The following is a 14388-nucleotide window of genomic DNA, read 5'->3' as shown; positions in this document are numbered from 1 at the left end:
TCCACCACCATGAACAATTTAGTAAAAAATCTTCAATATTGATTTTTTTTATTGGGCTAAAACGTAATTTTTAATGCAATATTAATATTATCAAATCAAATTCACATTCACATTCTTAACATCAACTGATCCACAAAATAAATTCATAAAAAAATAAATAATCTTCAATAAAATTTATTTATTTTTTAACACAAATCAAGAGATGTTGTCATCATCTTTTAACATTTTATTTAATTACTATGCAACATTATATATCTTTTAGAACTTTCCCCTTTAACAATAACACCCAGGAACACTATTTAAAAAATTTATATATCTTTTAGCATTTTATTTAATTACTACGCAACATTATATATCTTCTTTTTAGGTTAGGTAACCAGTAATCTAGTATAAAAATTTGGGTAAAAAATTCCAAGCCAATCTTCTAACTGACCCTTGCTCGTTCAATGCGGTTTTGAGAATTCGTGTATCTTTTTTATTTGAATTCGTTGGAGAATTCAAATTTTACCGTTTTATAGCACTTTACAAAGATAAATTCGGAGCTCAATCAAGTGAGAAAAGCGTGTTTTAAAATACCAAAGGAGAGTTCACACAACTTTGATTTAATCTGTTGAAGAACACCGAGAACAACCTTTAAAGATTGCCTTGGATCCTTTGTTTGGCCAGTTTTTTTTATTATAGACGTAGATTATTTATTCTCATATTTTATAATAACTTGTTTATTTCTAATATTCATAAATATTTTTAATTACTTTTAGAAAATTCAAATTTTAAATACAAATGCTACTAATTATTATTATTATTATTAGAAAATGACAATTTGATTCATATTTTGTTTTGTCCATCCAATAATTGATTTCATGCAACCACACATATCTTATCCCTTTATTGATCATACACGTCCTTTTCTTATATTTCATTTTCATGGCCCGCAAAAGAAGGAAATGGTACAATAATTTATTATCTTCTTCAATACATTAATAAGTCATAGATAGACTCTTTTAGTCTTCAATATCATACATTACTTGATTCAGATATCATTTTGTGGATTCTTTTTAAGAAAGAAGAACACAGAGAAATTGAGAACAAATCACACAAATGGCAGATAATGTTGCTTTGAGTGTAGGAGGAAAGATCGCAGAGTGGTTGTTTGAGCCAATTCAACGAGAACTTGGCTATCTCTTCTGTTTCAACGGTAACTTTCAAGAGCTGGAAGCTAAACTCGGTGAACTAAGAGCCAAAAGAAACGATGTACAAAGAATGGAAGATGCAAAAAAGTTAGAGGGGAAAACTCTGGGTGATAGCGTCCAGTTATGGATTGGGGAAGCAAATGGAAAAATTACCGAAGCAGATAACGTTGTCGATAAGAAGGCCGAGGTTCAAAAGGGGTGTTTCTCCATCAAATGGTGTCCTAATATAAGCTTGCGCTTTTCTTTGGGCAGGAAGGGGAAGAAGTTATCTCTAGTTCTCGTCCAGCTTCTTAGACGTGCTGATAAGTTGCCGAGCGAAGGTTATGACTTGCCCGTGCAGGCCATAAACTTGAGAAAGTACAACGACAATGATTTGGAGTTCGAGAGTCGAAATAAGATTAAGGAAGACATCATTGAGAAGTTACTGGACGAAAAGACAATGTTAATAGGAATATGCGGAATGGGAGGCGTTGGAAAGACCACTCTCGCCAAACAAGTCCTTCAAAAGGTACACGACTCTCATAAACATTTATTTCCAATTCAAGTTATCTGCACTGTCTCGAATAGTCCAAATTTCCATGATATCCAAGAAGAAGTCGCACAGATGTTAGGGTTTTCGCTTAAGGGGGTAGAGGGTAATCCTTTAAGAGCAACACGTTTACAAAACGCTTTCAGTAACAAGAAAGTTGTCGTATTATTGGATGATGTTTGGAAAAGGTTTGATTTAAATGATTTTGGTTTTCCGTTTACAAAATCAGATGTTGGGTGTTGCTGTAAAATCATTTACACATCTAGAGACGAAAATTTATGGTCAGATCTGTTTCATGAAATCTTCTCTATTGAAATATTATTACGTGAAGAAGCCTTGAATTTGTTTACAACAAAAGTCAATCTGTCTAGTGATGACGATGATTTCCGTCAGAAGGATAAAATAGCGAGGGAAATTGTTGATAAATGTAAAGGACTTCCCCTTGCGCTTAACACAGCAGGAGGTGCTCTCATAAATAAAGCCACACATCAATGGGTTCATATGCTAAACCGGTTGAAGAACCACAACGAACAGGATAGTTTTGTACATGAAGTCTTGAAGGCGAGTTATGACTTCTTAGAAAAACCCAATGAAAAGTTCGTGTTCTTACTATGCTGCTTATTCCGAGAAGACGCATATATTCCTGTTGAGACGTTGTACCGTTATGCGGTGGGTTTGCAACTCTTTGAAAATACGACGGACACAGAAGAAATAAGTGTTGGCGTGCACACTATCGTTGACGACTTAATAATAAAAAGTTTGCTGATAAAGGTTAAAGACCACGACGACGATTACGATGACGGATATCGTGTGGTGAAGATACATGATGTGGTGAGAGACGTGGGAATTTCAATTGGAAAACAAGAACACCGTTTTATTTCCTCACGGTTATGGAAGAATGGTCTAGAAGTCCTTGATAAGATGGAATTTCAAGGAGGCTCAAAAATGGAACTACTACGGTTGGATCATAGTTCAAGTTCTTACGAAACAAATATTAAGATATCAGAAAATTTATTTAAAGAGGCGGATAATCTCAAAGTTCTAGATATAGATATAGTAAGTCTTGTTTGGTACAAGATTAGTGAGTTTCCATTATTTTCTTCAAAGTTGAAGATGTTATCCCTAAAGGGATTGCGTTTAGATATGTCAACCTATATATATTCAATTGGACATATTAAGTATTTGGAGATTCTTTCTCTTCGAAACTCATACCTAGAAGTTTTGCCAAACGAAATAAGTGAGTTAACAAACTTAAGATTGTTGGATTTGAATGGATGCGGGTGTTTCATAAGCTATGGTGTTCTTTCGAGACTTACTAATCTACAAGAATTGTACATGTGGTGTTGTTTCAAAGATTGGAGTCTACAAAAAGAAGACGTGAATAGTGGAGACAGAAATGCAGCAGGACTTCATGAGTTAAATTGCTTACATAAATTGTGGAGATTGGAATTAGAGATACAGAACATTGAACAAGTGTCGAGAGGTGTTAGACTATTTTCTTCTTCAACGTTGTTAAAACAATTCAAGATAGGAATAGGAAGAAAAAGAAATATTGGGATTGAAAATGGAAAAAGACTACTGATATTGGAAAATGTTAAAGATAATAGCAGTTTCTTACCTGAACTTGAGTTCTTACTAGAAAAGGACATAACTGATTTATATATATGCGCTGATTCTTGCATGTGGGAGAAGATGGATACAAAAAAATTCCATTCATTGAAGAATATTGTGCTTAAACAATGTGGATCTCTTTTTCCACAGTCGACGTCATCTATGCAGACTTCTGAATTTGGGCGTTGTTTGCGGCGTATTGAACTATATGAATGCAATGAAATGACACACTTATGTTCTACATCAATATTAAGGAATCTCACGAATCTTCAAACTCTTGTTCTCAAAAAATGTGAAATGAAGGAAGTTGTTAAGTTTTGCGATGATACAGAACAACTCGATAAAATTGAGTTCAATACTTTGAAAACTCTTGAACTTTGTGACTTGTCTAGGCTGAAATATTTTTGCAAAGGAGTGAACGAGATTCATTTCTATAAACTGAAAACATTGGAGCTAGAAGGATTGAAGCAATTTATCTTCCCAACTAAGGTATGATTACTACATAATTTTTAGTTATAAAAAATGATCGACGGGTTAAATCAAGCTAAAGAAAAATACATGTTCTATTATTGTGAGTAATTTTAATTATATTTATTATTTTGTAGTTGGAAATACCTTGTCTGGAAGAGCTGAGTATGATATCTATTCCAAATATTGAAACTTTGTGCTTTCCACCATCACTGCAAAGATTGAATATTGATAATTGTGACAAGTTTCAATATTTTGACTTATCTGGTAGCTTGGTAACCAAGGTTATTTCTAATCTTAGAGATGTAAGAATTGAAAATTGTAAAATGTTGAAAGGAGTAGTAGGAGTAACAACGAGTGCAGGGGGACTACAACAGAGAAAATCAATTGAATTCCCTAATTTGGATAGATTGGACCTTCGATCCTTGGACGGACTCACGGGTTTTGTCATTAACGTCAACAATTTGGGTGACAAAGAAGAAAAGTCGCAAAATGCTTTATTTTATCACGATGGTTATCAGGTAATAGTGAAAATAGTAAATGAAATTTTGTTATTAAATTTAGTAGTGTAATATAATTAACTTTTTTAATAATAAAAATTCGAGTGCAAATAACTAATAATATATATAATATATATATTTATGAAAACTATGTATTAATAAATGTAAAAAGTATATAATGTTTTATTTCATTAAGACGATTATTATATAGCTAGGTAACTATTATAAGTGTACGTATCATTTGTTGTTAAATTTAATTCCCAAGTTAAAACAGCATATTAATGGGGAATAGTTAAGATTATATTTACGAAATTATATGGAAATGTGTATTAAAAGTAACACATGTTTTATTTTGTTCTGTTTGGCATACAAGGTCTGTATTTTCTTGTTTAGAGTATTTAAAAAATAACAATTTATTAGAGATAAATTATATATACAGTAAACTGCGATTGAGATTGAGATGTCATGTTAATTTTCTTTAATTTAAAAATAAAATATAAAATATACAATAGAATGAAAAGGGAGACTAAAACATATATAATTATGATATTGAAGAGAAACAAATTATGAGGTGTTTTTTTTATTATCAAAACTTGACAATTAAGTCTTGTAAAAAATTGAGATATTTATTTTCTAATATTATATAAGATGTATTGATTAATTATATATATATCTAAAATTTGTAAATGTAAATGGATGTGTTTGATTTTGTATACAGGTCTCATTTCCTTCCTTAGAAGAGTTGAGAATACATGAATTGCCGAAGATAAATTATATAATAGGAAGGAAATGTGATCAAGTAGGAGGACAACACGGTGATATTGAGGAAGACTGTGACAGGGAAATTCAACAACCCATATTATTATTATTATTCCCTAATTTGAAGATATTGGTGCTTGATGATTTAGAGGAACTCTTGAGTTTTGTTGGAGTGATGAACAACAGTATGGACAACAATTGCAAAAATCAAAATACACTCTTTCATCTTGATGAGGTGAGTTTTGTTAGTGTTGATTCCAAGTTAAAATAATATTAGTGTTGTGCAATTAATTGAGAATATATAGTTAAATTATTAATATATATATCAGGAAGTATTGTGTATTATAAGTAAGGTAAATAAAAAATGATTATAATATGTATAGAGATTTGCTGTTTAATTATACATGAAAGTAATAAATATATATATTGTATGCAGGTGTCATTTCCTTCCTTGCTAGAGTTGAGAATAGAAGAATTGCCAAAGATAAATTATATATTAGGACAGAGAGACGAAGGTAGAAAGGGACGGGAACATCATCCTGATATTGAAGAAGTATATAAGATATTTCCTGTATTAAGTGAATTGGATTTGTCTAGTTTAAGCAATTTAATACATGTGTATGAAATCAACCAGCCAGGACTAGGAGTGCTTTTATTTCAAAACTTGACAAAATTGACAATCTTTGGTGGTGGGAAATTGAGATATTTGTTTTCGGAGAATATAGGTAGAGTCGCTGCCAAGAACCTTGAGAGGCTATCTATCTATAATTGTGGAATGATGGAAGTGGTGATGAAGAATATTATTGAGGATGATGATGATGATAAGGCTGGAGGAGGAGGAGGAGGAGGAATTAGTCATTTCTTTCCACTCCTTAATACATTGGATCTTTGGAATCTATCAGGTTTGAGGAGCTTTAGTGATGTTGCTTATACTTGGGAGTTGCCATCACTATATTGTATAGAAGTGTTCAGATGTCCGAAGCTAGAGGCACTCTCTCCCGGCTATTTGGATTCTCCAATGCTGAATGAACTCTCGTATAATTGTGGAAATAGAGAAGAAGTAAAAGTAAATGTAAAGGATACTTGGAAAGGTGACGTTAACGGTGCATTGCGTCATTTATTTATCAATGTACTCTCTCCAACTCTCTCATTTATAAGTTATTTATCTTATAAATTAATTAAGCTTTTATAATTAAGTTAAATTGACTACATTAATATTAATTTGTATACACAGAAATCAGAGAGACAGAGACGAAAGATAATTCGAGATGGAATGGAGACAGAAGATGAAGAATATTACTTGGAAAGCATTGCATCTTTATTTATCTCTCCCGCCATTGAAGTACTCTTCCTTACTCTCTCTCTCTCTCTCTCTCTCATTTATTTTATCTTAATTTCTTATAAATTAATTAAGCTTTCATAATTATTATTATTATTAATTTGTAGACACAGGAAGAAGAAGAAGATTTAGCTAGAGACACGAATGAGAATGGAGATGAAGAGATCAGACTAGAGAACATATATAGATGAAGAAGAAGAAGAAATAGAAGACTAGAAAATGTAAAGAATACTTGGAAAGGTGATGTTTATTTATGACGGTACTCTCAATCTCTCATTTATTTTGTGTTTTTATGAAACTTTTATAATTAATTAAGTTAAGGCTATATATTATATATTATTTGTACGTACACAGAAACAACAACAACAACAACAAGATGCATGGGAAGGGTAATTCCAGTAAAAGAAAGTCTAGCTAGCCATTAATGAATGGGGGAAGTAAGTATATATATGTTCTCTAATATTCTATTTCCATAATATATAAATAAATAAATACATACACGGTTTCTTACATTACATTACTCTGTTCCTCCATTCCATGACTGCTTAATTTACAACAACACATTATTGTTTCTTACATTACATTACTCTGTTCTTCCATTCCAGGACTGCTTAATTTACAACACATTATTGTCGATCTCTTTCCAAAGGGTACGTACCTGATTCATTATATCACTGTTTTGGGGGGGGGGGGGGGGAAATTAACATTATATGCTTAACATGTTTTGCAGATCATAAACTTTGTTTCTCGGCATGCATGCAGATTGTCAAGAAGAGAAACCGCGGTATATATTTAAAAGCATTCTTGAGATGACAAAGTAACACTATTCCATCTCAAATTATATATCTTCTTACTATTACATATTTAATTGATCAAGTAACACACTTTATGTTTTATCATCGTTTGTGATCGCTAACAGGTGCAAGCTCAGATCATCAAGACCCAAATGTTAATTACTACTGATGATGCAATAAGAGTGTTAGAAGAAATTCATCTAGAGAAATGCAATAATTGTTCATCATTTTTTTGTTAATTTGATGTGTTTTCACAAACTTTTTACAACAGTTGTTATTCAATGGATCACTCATGAATCATTTTTCAACGTCAACTATTTTTCACCACTTTATATCATATCAAATGCTTAGTTTTTCTTTTATTATAAAAAAGGCCCAATTACCATTTGAAGCTTGAACTTGGGGTGATTTTACTAAATAAGGCTCGATCTTTGAGTTTAACCATTTGGACTCGAACTATCAAATATTTTGTCATTTCAGGCTCCGTCAATTTTAAATAAAATTGCATTATTTTCTATTTTTTATATTAAACAAAAATCCCCCTCTTTCAGTTCTCCAAATTATTAATCCAATTACATAATTAGACTATTTTCTTCTTCCATCCCCTTCTATATAAGGGTAGAAAGATCAATAGAAAAAATGTTATTCTCCACCGTTAGATCAAAAATTCAACATTGCCATGTTGGTGCGGTTATTTGAGGAGGAAGAATCTCTTTGTCAGTTAAAGATTTACGACAGAGATAAAGAATTCTTAATGTTTGAGGCTTGAAATTTCTTTTCCTGGTCTCTCTGTTCTTCTTTACAACATGCAATTCCTTGTGTTTTCAGAATGGTTTACATTGTTAATATAATCAAGGTTTAACGTGTGGTTTGGATGAAGAAGAAGATGATGAATCAAATGAAGAATGTGGAGAAGAGGGAGAAGTGGGATTTTGTTTAATATAAAAAGAAATTCAACAAATTAAATAAAACCAAAGTAATGCCTCGTCATTTAAAACTAAGGGACTAACCATCAGTTTGTGTAAAACCTCAGATGTCAAAATAGTTGATAGTTCGAGTATCAGATAGTTAAACTCAAAGTTTGAATCTATTTGATAAAATCGTCCCAAGTTTGAACTTCAAATGATAATTAGGCCTTACAAAAAATAGACAGATTCTTTTTCCAGAAATTATTTTCTCGAGTATTTTAGAGAACATCAAATTCAGATATATTTTAATAAATAATTCCATACAAAACTTTACTGTAATATCACAAAGATTTCAGTGTATAGCAACAACTTGATTATATAAAGAAGAAAAATAAGCATAGATATAACTAATTGAAAGATAACAACAAGATTTAACTTGGATTATTGTAGAAACCAACAATGTTCCAAAAACAACAAGAATAAAGCTTTTAAAAATCAAACCAGAATAAGATCAAAGAGAATGCCCTGATCGACTTGGACGAAATCTTCATCAAATTTCTTGAGTTCTTCAAAAGTCTTTTCTTGGCCATAATCTTGTCGGTGATATTAGGAACAGGAATGACGGTATCGGCGCCACAACCGTCGCCACTATCTTCAATCATGTGCCATAGTGTTTGCGATTGATGTGCAACGATTTCATCCATCTCGAATGTTTGATGCTAGAATTATTCAAATTAGATCATTATATATAATGTGTGAGAAATTAAAATTTGAATGTGATTCCATTCATCTTCTGAATCTTCTCTTTCTTTAGAATGAAAATAGTCTTTAATCTCCCATTTCCTTTGACTTTTCTTTAATTGGGATGGTTCTTCCAATTTGATGATAGGGCTGCAAATGAGCCGAGTCGAGCTCGAACCAGCTTATTAGCTCGACTCGAACTCGAACGAGTTTATAAGTTTGAGCTCGAACTCGAGCTCGACTAATAACCTACAAGCTCGGCTCGACTCGAAAAGTTTGAACTAAAATTAAATTTTCAAACTCAAACTCGAGCTCGAACTCAAACTCAAACCCAAACCCAAACCCAAACCCAAACTAAAATTTATTTTCAAGCTCGAATATTAAACGAGCCGGCTCGAGCTCGGCTCGAACTCGATTAAAGTCAAGCTCAAGTCGAGCTTTGACCGAGCGGCTCGCGAGTAGCTCACGAGCGGCTTAACTCATTTGCAGCCCTATTTGATGAGTACGTCAATATAAAATTAAAAATGTCACTTAAGTATCATCTTTTTATATTATGACAAATACACGCATAAGTCATAAGCTTAATTTCAAATTAAATCACATTATTTTGACTTATATTAAATATGACATGTGCACAATTATTTATTATACTAATGACCCTATAAATTTTCATCAATCTCTCACTGGGTCACGTTCGTAAAAACATAAATGTATCAACACGCTGCAGCTGAAATGTCTTGAATCCAGAGTCTACTACAAGATCTTTGTATACCCCAACTCCAACCTCCTACATTATGGTGTGATAATCTTAGTGCTACATATCTCACTGCCAACCCGGTTTTTCATGCTCGCATTAAGCACATTGAAATTGATTTCCATTTTGTTCGAGAAAAAGTGGCTCGTAAGGCGTTGATTGTTCGCTACATTTCTACACTTGATCAGCTCGCTGACATTCTCACCAAAGGCCTTTAGCGGCTCTTTCTAAGAGACGGGAATGTAAATAGAAAACATCCCCCGGGAAAGCCTCACGGCCTGGTGGTCAGCGTAACAATAATGACATTTGTCGATATGCCACGGCCTGTTTACTAAGATCATCATAGATTATTAATGCATGCATTCCATCATCGCATAAATATTCCCCCATGGCACACCCAGAATATGGGGCAAGAAATTGCAGAGCAGGATCCGAAACGGTGGCTGCTACAAGAAATTGCAGAGCAGGATCCGAAACGGTGGCATGCATTCCAAAGCATTCGTATCGAACCAAAATAAGATCTCATATTGACATCTTGATACACTGATTTACCATAATAATAAATAGAGTCAATGGTGACGGAGCCGTGGGAAGAGCCGCTTCTTTCTTGCTTGACAGGGGGTTTCCATTCACCAGCGCAGACTAAAAGTGATCTCGCTTAAAATTTTATGTCATCTCAATCATATATTGTGTCAGAATATAAGATAATATATATGTACGATATTATTACAATATTATAAATTGTGATAAACGGTTTCTTTCTTACAATAATGTGTCGTAAACAGCCCTGAAATGGACTCAAACACAGTAAGATGAGCAACCATACTTTATCATTAGTAATCAATTATGTAATGTAAGAAACCAACTTACCTATTTATTGCTTCTTTTACCCCATCTTCTCATTCTTCATCCATCTTGTCTAATCTCTGCTCCTCTCTGTGTACAAATAATAATCTAGCCAACGTAATTATAAAAGTTGTATAACAAAGAAACAACATACAAAATAAATGAGATAGTGGGAGAGAGTACCTTGATAAATAAATGACTCAAAGCACTATTAATGTCACCTCTCCAAGTATTATTTACATTTACTAATTCACCTCTACCATTATCGTCATCTCTATCATTACAATAATAGAGTTCGTCCAGCCACGGAGAATCCAAATAGCCGGGAGAGAATTCCTCTAGATTGGAGGAGTATGATACATCGAGATACTCTAGTGATGGCGAGGCCCAAATATAAGCAACATCACTAAAGCTCCTCCAACCTGATAGATCATGAGGATTGGAAAGAAATGTCTATCTCCGACAGAATTATTTCCTCCTCCAGCCTTATCATCCTCCTCTATTACTAATTCCTCCTCGATATTCTTCATCACCACTTCCATCATTCCACAATTATAGATATATAGCCACTCAAGGTTCTTGGCAGAAACTCTAACTATATTCAACAAATATCTCAAATTCTCACATCCAACAACTGTCAGGTATGTCAAGTTTTGAAACATTAGGTCCTGGCTGGTTGATTTCATACATATGTACTAAATTGATTAATCTATACAACGTCAAGTCTCTTAATATATAGGAAATATTTAATTATAATCAGGATGATGATGTCCATGTCCCTTTCTACCTCCGTCGTCTCTCTGTCCTAATATATAATTATCTTTGGCAATCCCTCTATAGTCAACCACTCTCCTAATATATAATTTATCTTTGACAATTATATTCTCAACTCTCCTAAACAAGGAAACCAGAAAATATGAGTTTTATTATTAGTTATTCACATATTACTTTTTATTTGAAAAGTTAATTATACTACAGTACTAAACTTAATAACAAAATTTCACTTACTATTTTTAATATTAACCGATAATCATCATGATAAAATAGTGCACTTTGCAATATTTTCTCTTTGTCACCAAATTGTTAATGTCGATTACAAAACTCGCGAGTATGTCCAAAGATTTAAGTTCCAATGTTCAAATTAGGGAATTTAATTAATTTTCTCCATGAGTCTCTTACACCATTTGTTACTCATACTACTCCTTTCTATATTTTACAATTTGTAATTTTAAAATTTTTAAAATTAAAAATAACCTTCATTGCCAAATTATTAGAGAAGTCAAAATATTAGAAGTTGTCACAATTATCAATATTCAACTTTTGCAGCGATGGAAGCAAACATGTTTTTTAACAAAGTTATATATATGGCATAGATACCATTCTCAGCTCCTTCAAACAATGTATTTTCAACTATAAAATATAATTAAAAATACTCAAATGGATATTAATTAAAATATGTAATTGTTTTCTTATTGAATTAATTGATTGACCATTTTTTTATAATTAAAAGTTGTGTAGTATTCATATCTTGGTTAAGAAAATAAATTACTTCAATCATTCTAACTCCAATATTTTAAATTTATTAAAATGAATCTCGTCTACTCTTTTACAAAAACATACAGACTAGACAAGTCACAAATTTAAGAGTTTCCAAAGCATTGAACTCAATTTTATTGAGTTGTTCTGTCTCATCGCCAGAGCTAACAACTTCTTTCGTCATTTCACAATCTTCGTGAATAAGAACTTGAAAATTTCTATCTCAAATTCTTGTTCTCGAAAGTTGTGAAATGACGGAAGAATTTGTTAGCTTTTGCAATAAGACAGAATAACTCAATAAAATTGAGTTCAATATTTTGGAAACTCTCAAGTTTATTGATATTCTCAATAAAATTGAGTTCAATATTTTGGAAACTCTCAAGTTTATTGACTTGTCTAGGCTGAAATATTTTTACAAAGGAGTAAACGAGGTTCATTTTTATAAACTGAAAACATTGGAGCTAAAAGGATTGATGAAGAAATGTATCTTCTCAACCAAGGTATAATTACTACAACACAACATTTAGTTATAAAAAAAATTATAAACAGGTTAAATCAAGCAAAAGACGTATTTTGATGATTAAAGTTATTTCTCATCTTAGAAATTTAACTATTAAAAATTGTAAAATGTTGAAAGGAGTAGTAGGAGTAACGATGGGTGCAGAAGAGCAACGGAGAAAGTCAATTAAATTCCCTAATTTGTCAACATTTTAAGGGATTGGTGCTTATTATTTAAGGGATTGGTGCTTATCATTTAAAGGAACTCTTTAAGTTCTTTTTTGGAGTGAAACAATATGGACAACAATTGCAAAAATCAAAATGCACTCTTTCATTCTGATGATGAGGTAACTTTTGTAAGTGTATATTATTAGTGGTTAATAATTTTGATTCCAAGTTAAAATAATATTAGTGTTGTATAATTAATTGGGAATAGTTAAAATATTAATATAACATGAAGTATAATATGTGTACACGTTTTTTCCGTTTCGTTACCCGTTGTCTCTCCTATTGAAAAATCATCTCGTCTTTAAGGGCGGTTTGTGCGATCCGAAAATTATCGAACTCATGCTTTACCTTCTTCACGTGCTTCCGCGATAAAAGACGAGATATTTTTATGATGGTACGACATGTGCACTGTTTTTTAGATAAAACATTTTTTGTGTGTTAAGACGAACTATGTTAAAAACCCTTTAACTTACCTTACTCTACCGCCAGTAAAAAAAAGTGCAATGGATGAATAACCGAAAATAGAGTTTTTTAGCATAGACCTTTAGAATTGGCCATACAGGTTTTAAATCGATACACTTGTAGATGTATCGATTTAATTGACTTGAGAGTCGCCACTTTAGTTACTTTCCAAAAAACTAAATAAAAGAAAATCAATGATTCGTTTTAAGAGTTCGGTGTGTAGTTACGTATTAAGAAAGGACATACATCGCTATGTCATATACGTTTGTCTTTACAGACAGTCTCTACTCTTAAGTAATTTGTCAGTTGATGTTTAAAAATTCTTACATTTTCATTCTGAGTTTAGAACCCTTTTTGCTTGTGTGAAAAATCTTAATCATTTTACGTGTGAGTTAATCCTATACATGAGGTATTTGGTAAAGATAAAGTAATGAAAAAGCATGTAGCACAATTCCCAAGGAGAAAAGAAATAATAATTCCCGAGAAAAAACGAATGAGCATAAGTGATGAGGATGGGAATTCGAATTGAGGATTAGAAGTTTATTATTTTGAACAAATGAGAGAAGAAAATGAACAACCCAAGGTCTCAAATGTTTCCCCCTTTTAAAAATTTTTTAGAGTCAATGAAAATTCCGAGTACAACACGTTCAAATGAGTCATTTTCAAAAATAATTCCCAAAATTCCCAAAACTTTACATGATAGTCAAAAATATTTTTAGAAGTTTAAAGCATCGAGTTTGGAATTTTCTAAGTTATAAAACTCCATATCACTACAAAGATAAACATTTTTCCAAACAGGTCCCAAAAATTCTGAAAATTTTTATGGGCATTGAAATTATTTTTAAAAAACTACATTTTTAATTTCATGATTTTTGAGCTCATGAAACTCATGTTATAGCCTATTAAAGTTTTGGGTTTTCCTAACGGACCCTAAAAATACCAGAAAAATTATATTTTGAATAAAAAATAATATTTTTGAATTTTTGAGAAATTTTGAGAAATTTTGGAAATGGTTTGAATGTTTGAGACTTCATTTTTACGGGTTTATAGAGTAAGATAAGTTAAAGAGTTCTTTGACATAATTCGTTTTAACACACGAAAAACGTTTTCTCTAAAAAACAGTGCATGGGTTGTAACTATCATAAAAATCTCTCGTCTTCTACCGCGGAAGCATATGAAGAAGTAAGGGATATAAATTTCATTAAAATTAATCTTTAAAAATATA

General features: G+C 31.9%; 1 protein-coding gene across 1 annotated transcript; it reads left to right on the top strand.

Annotated features, from left to right (window-relative positions):
* The first annotated feature begins 1018 nt into the window (after window positions 1-1018).
* LOC124935427 (disease resistance protein RPS2-like) lies at window positions 1019-5965 on the top strand. The gene is made up of 5 exons (XM_047475861.1): window positions 1019-3819; window positions 3936-4319; window positions 5017-5292; window positions 5494-5883; window positions 5960-5965. Exons 1-5 carry the CDS (start codon window positions 1099-1101, stop codon window positions 5963-5965), a joined length of 3777 nt encoding a protein of 1258 aa, XP_047331817.1. The 5' UTR covers window positions 1019-1098.
* The last annotated feature ends 8423 nt before the right edge of the window (window positions 5966-14388 follow it).

The sequence above is a fragment of the Impatiens glandulifera genome, chromosome 4 (genome assembly GCF_907164915.1).
Source record: "Impatiens glandulifera chromosome 4, dImpGla2.1, whole genome shotgun sequence".
NCBI classification, from domain to species: domain Eukaryota; kingdom Viridiplantae; phylum Streptophyta; class Magnoliopsida; order Ericales; family Balsaminaceae; genus Impatiens; species Impatiens glandulifera.
Note: the sequence above shows the minus strand (reverse complement) of the source record. Positions and strands in the feature narration are given on the sequence as shown.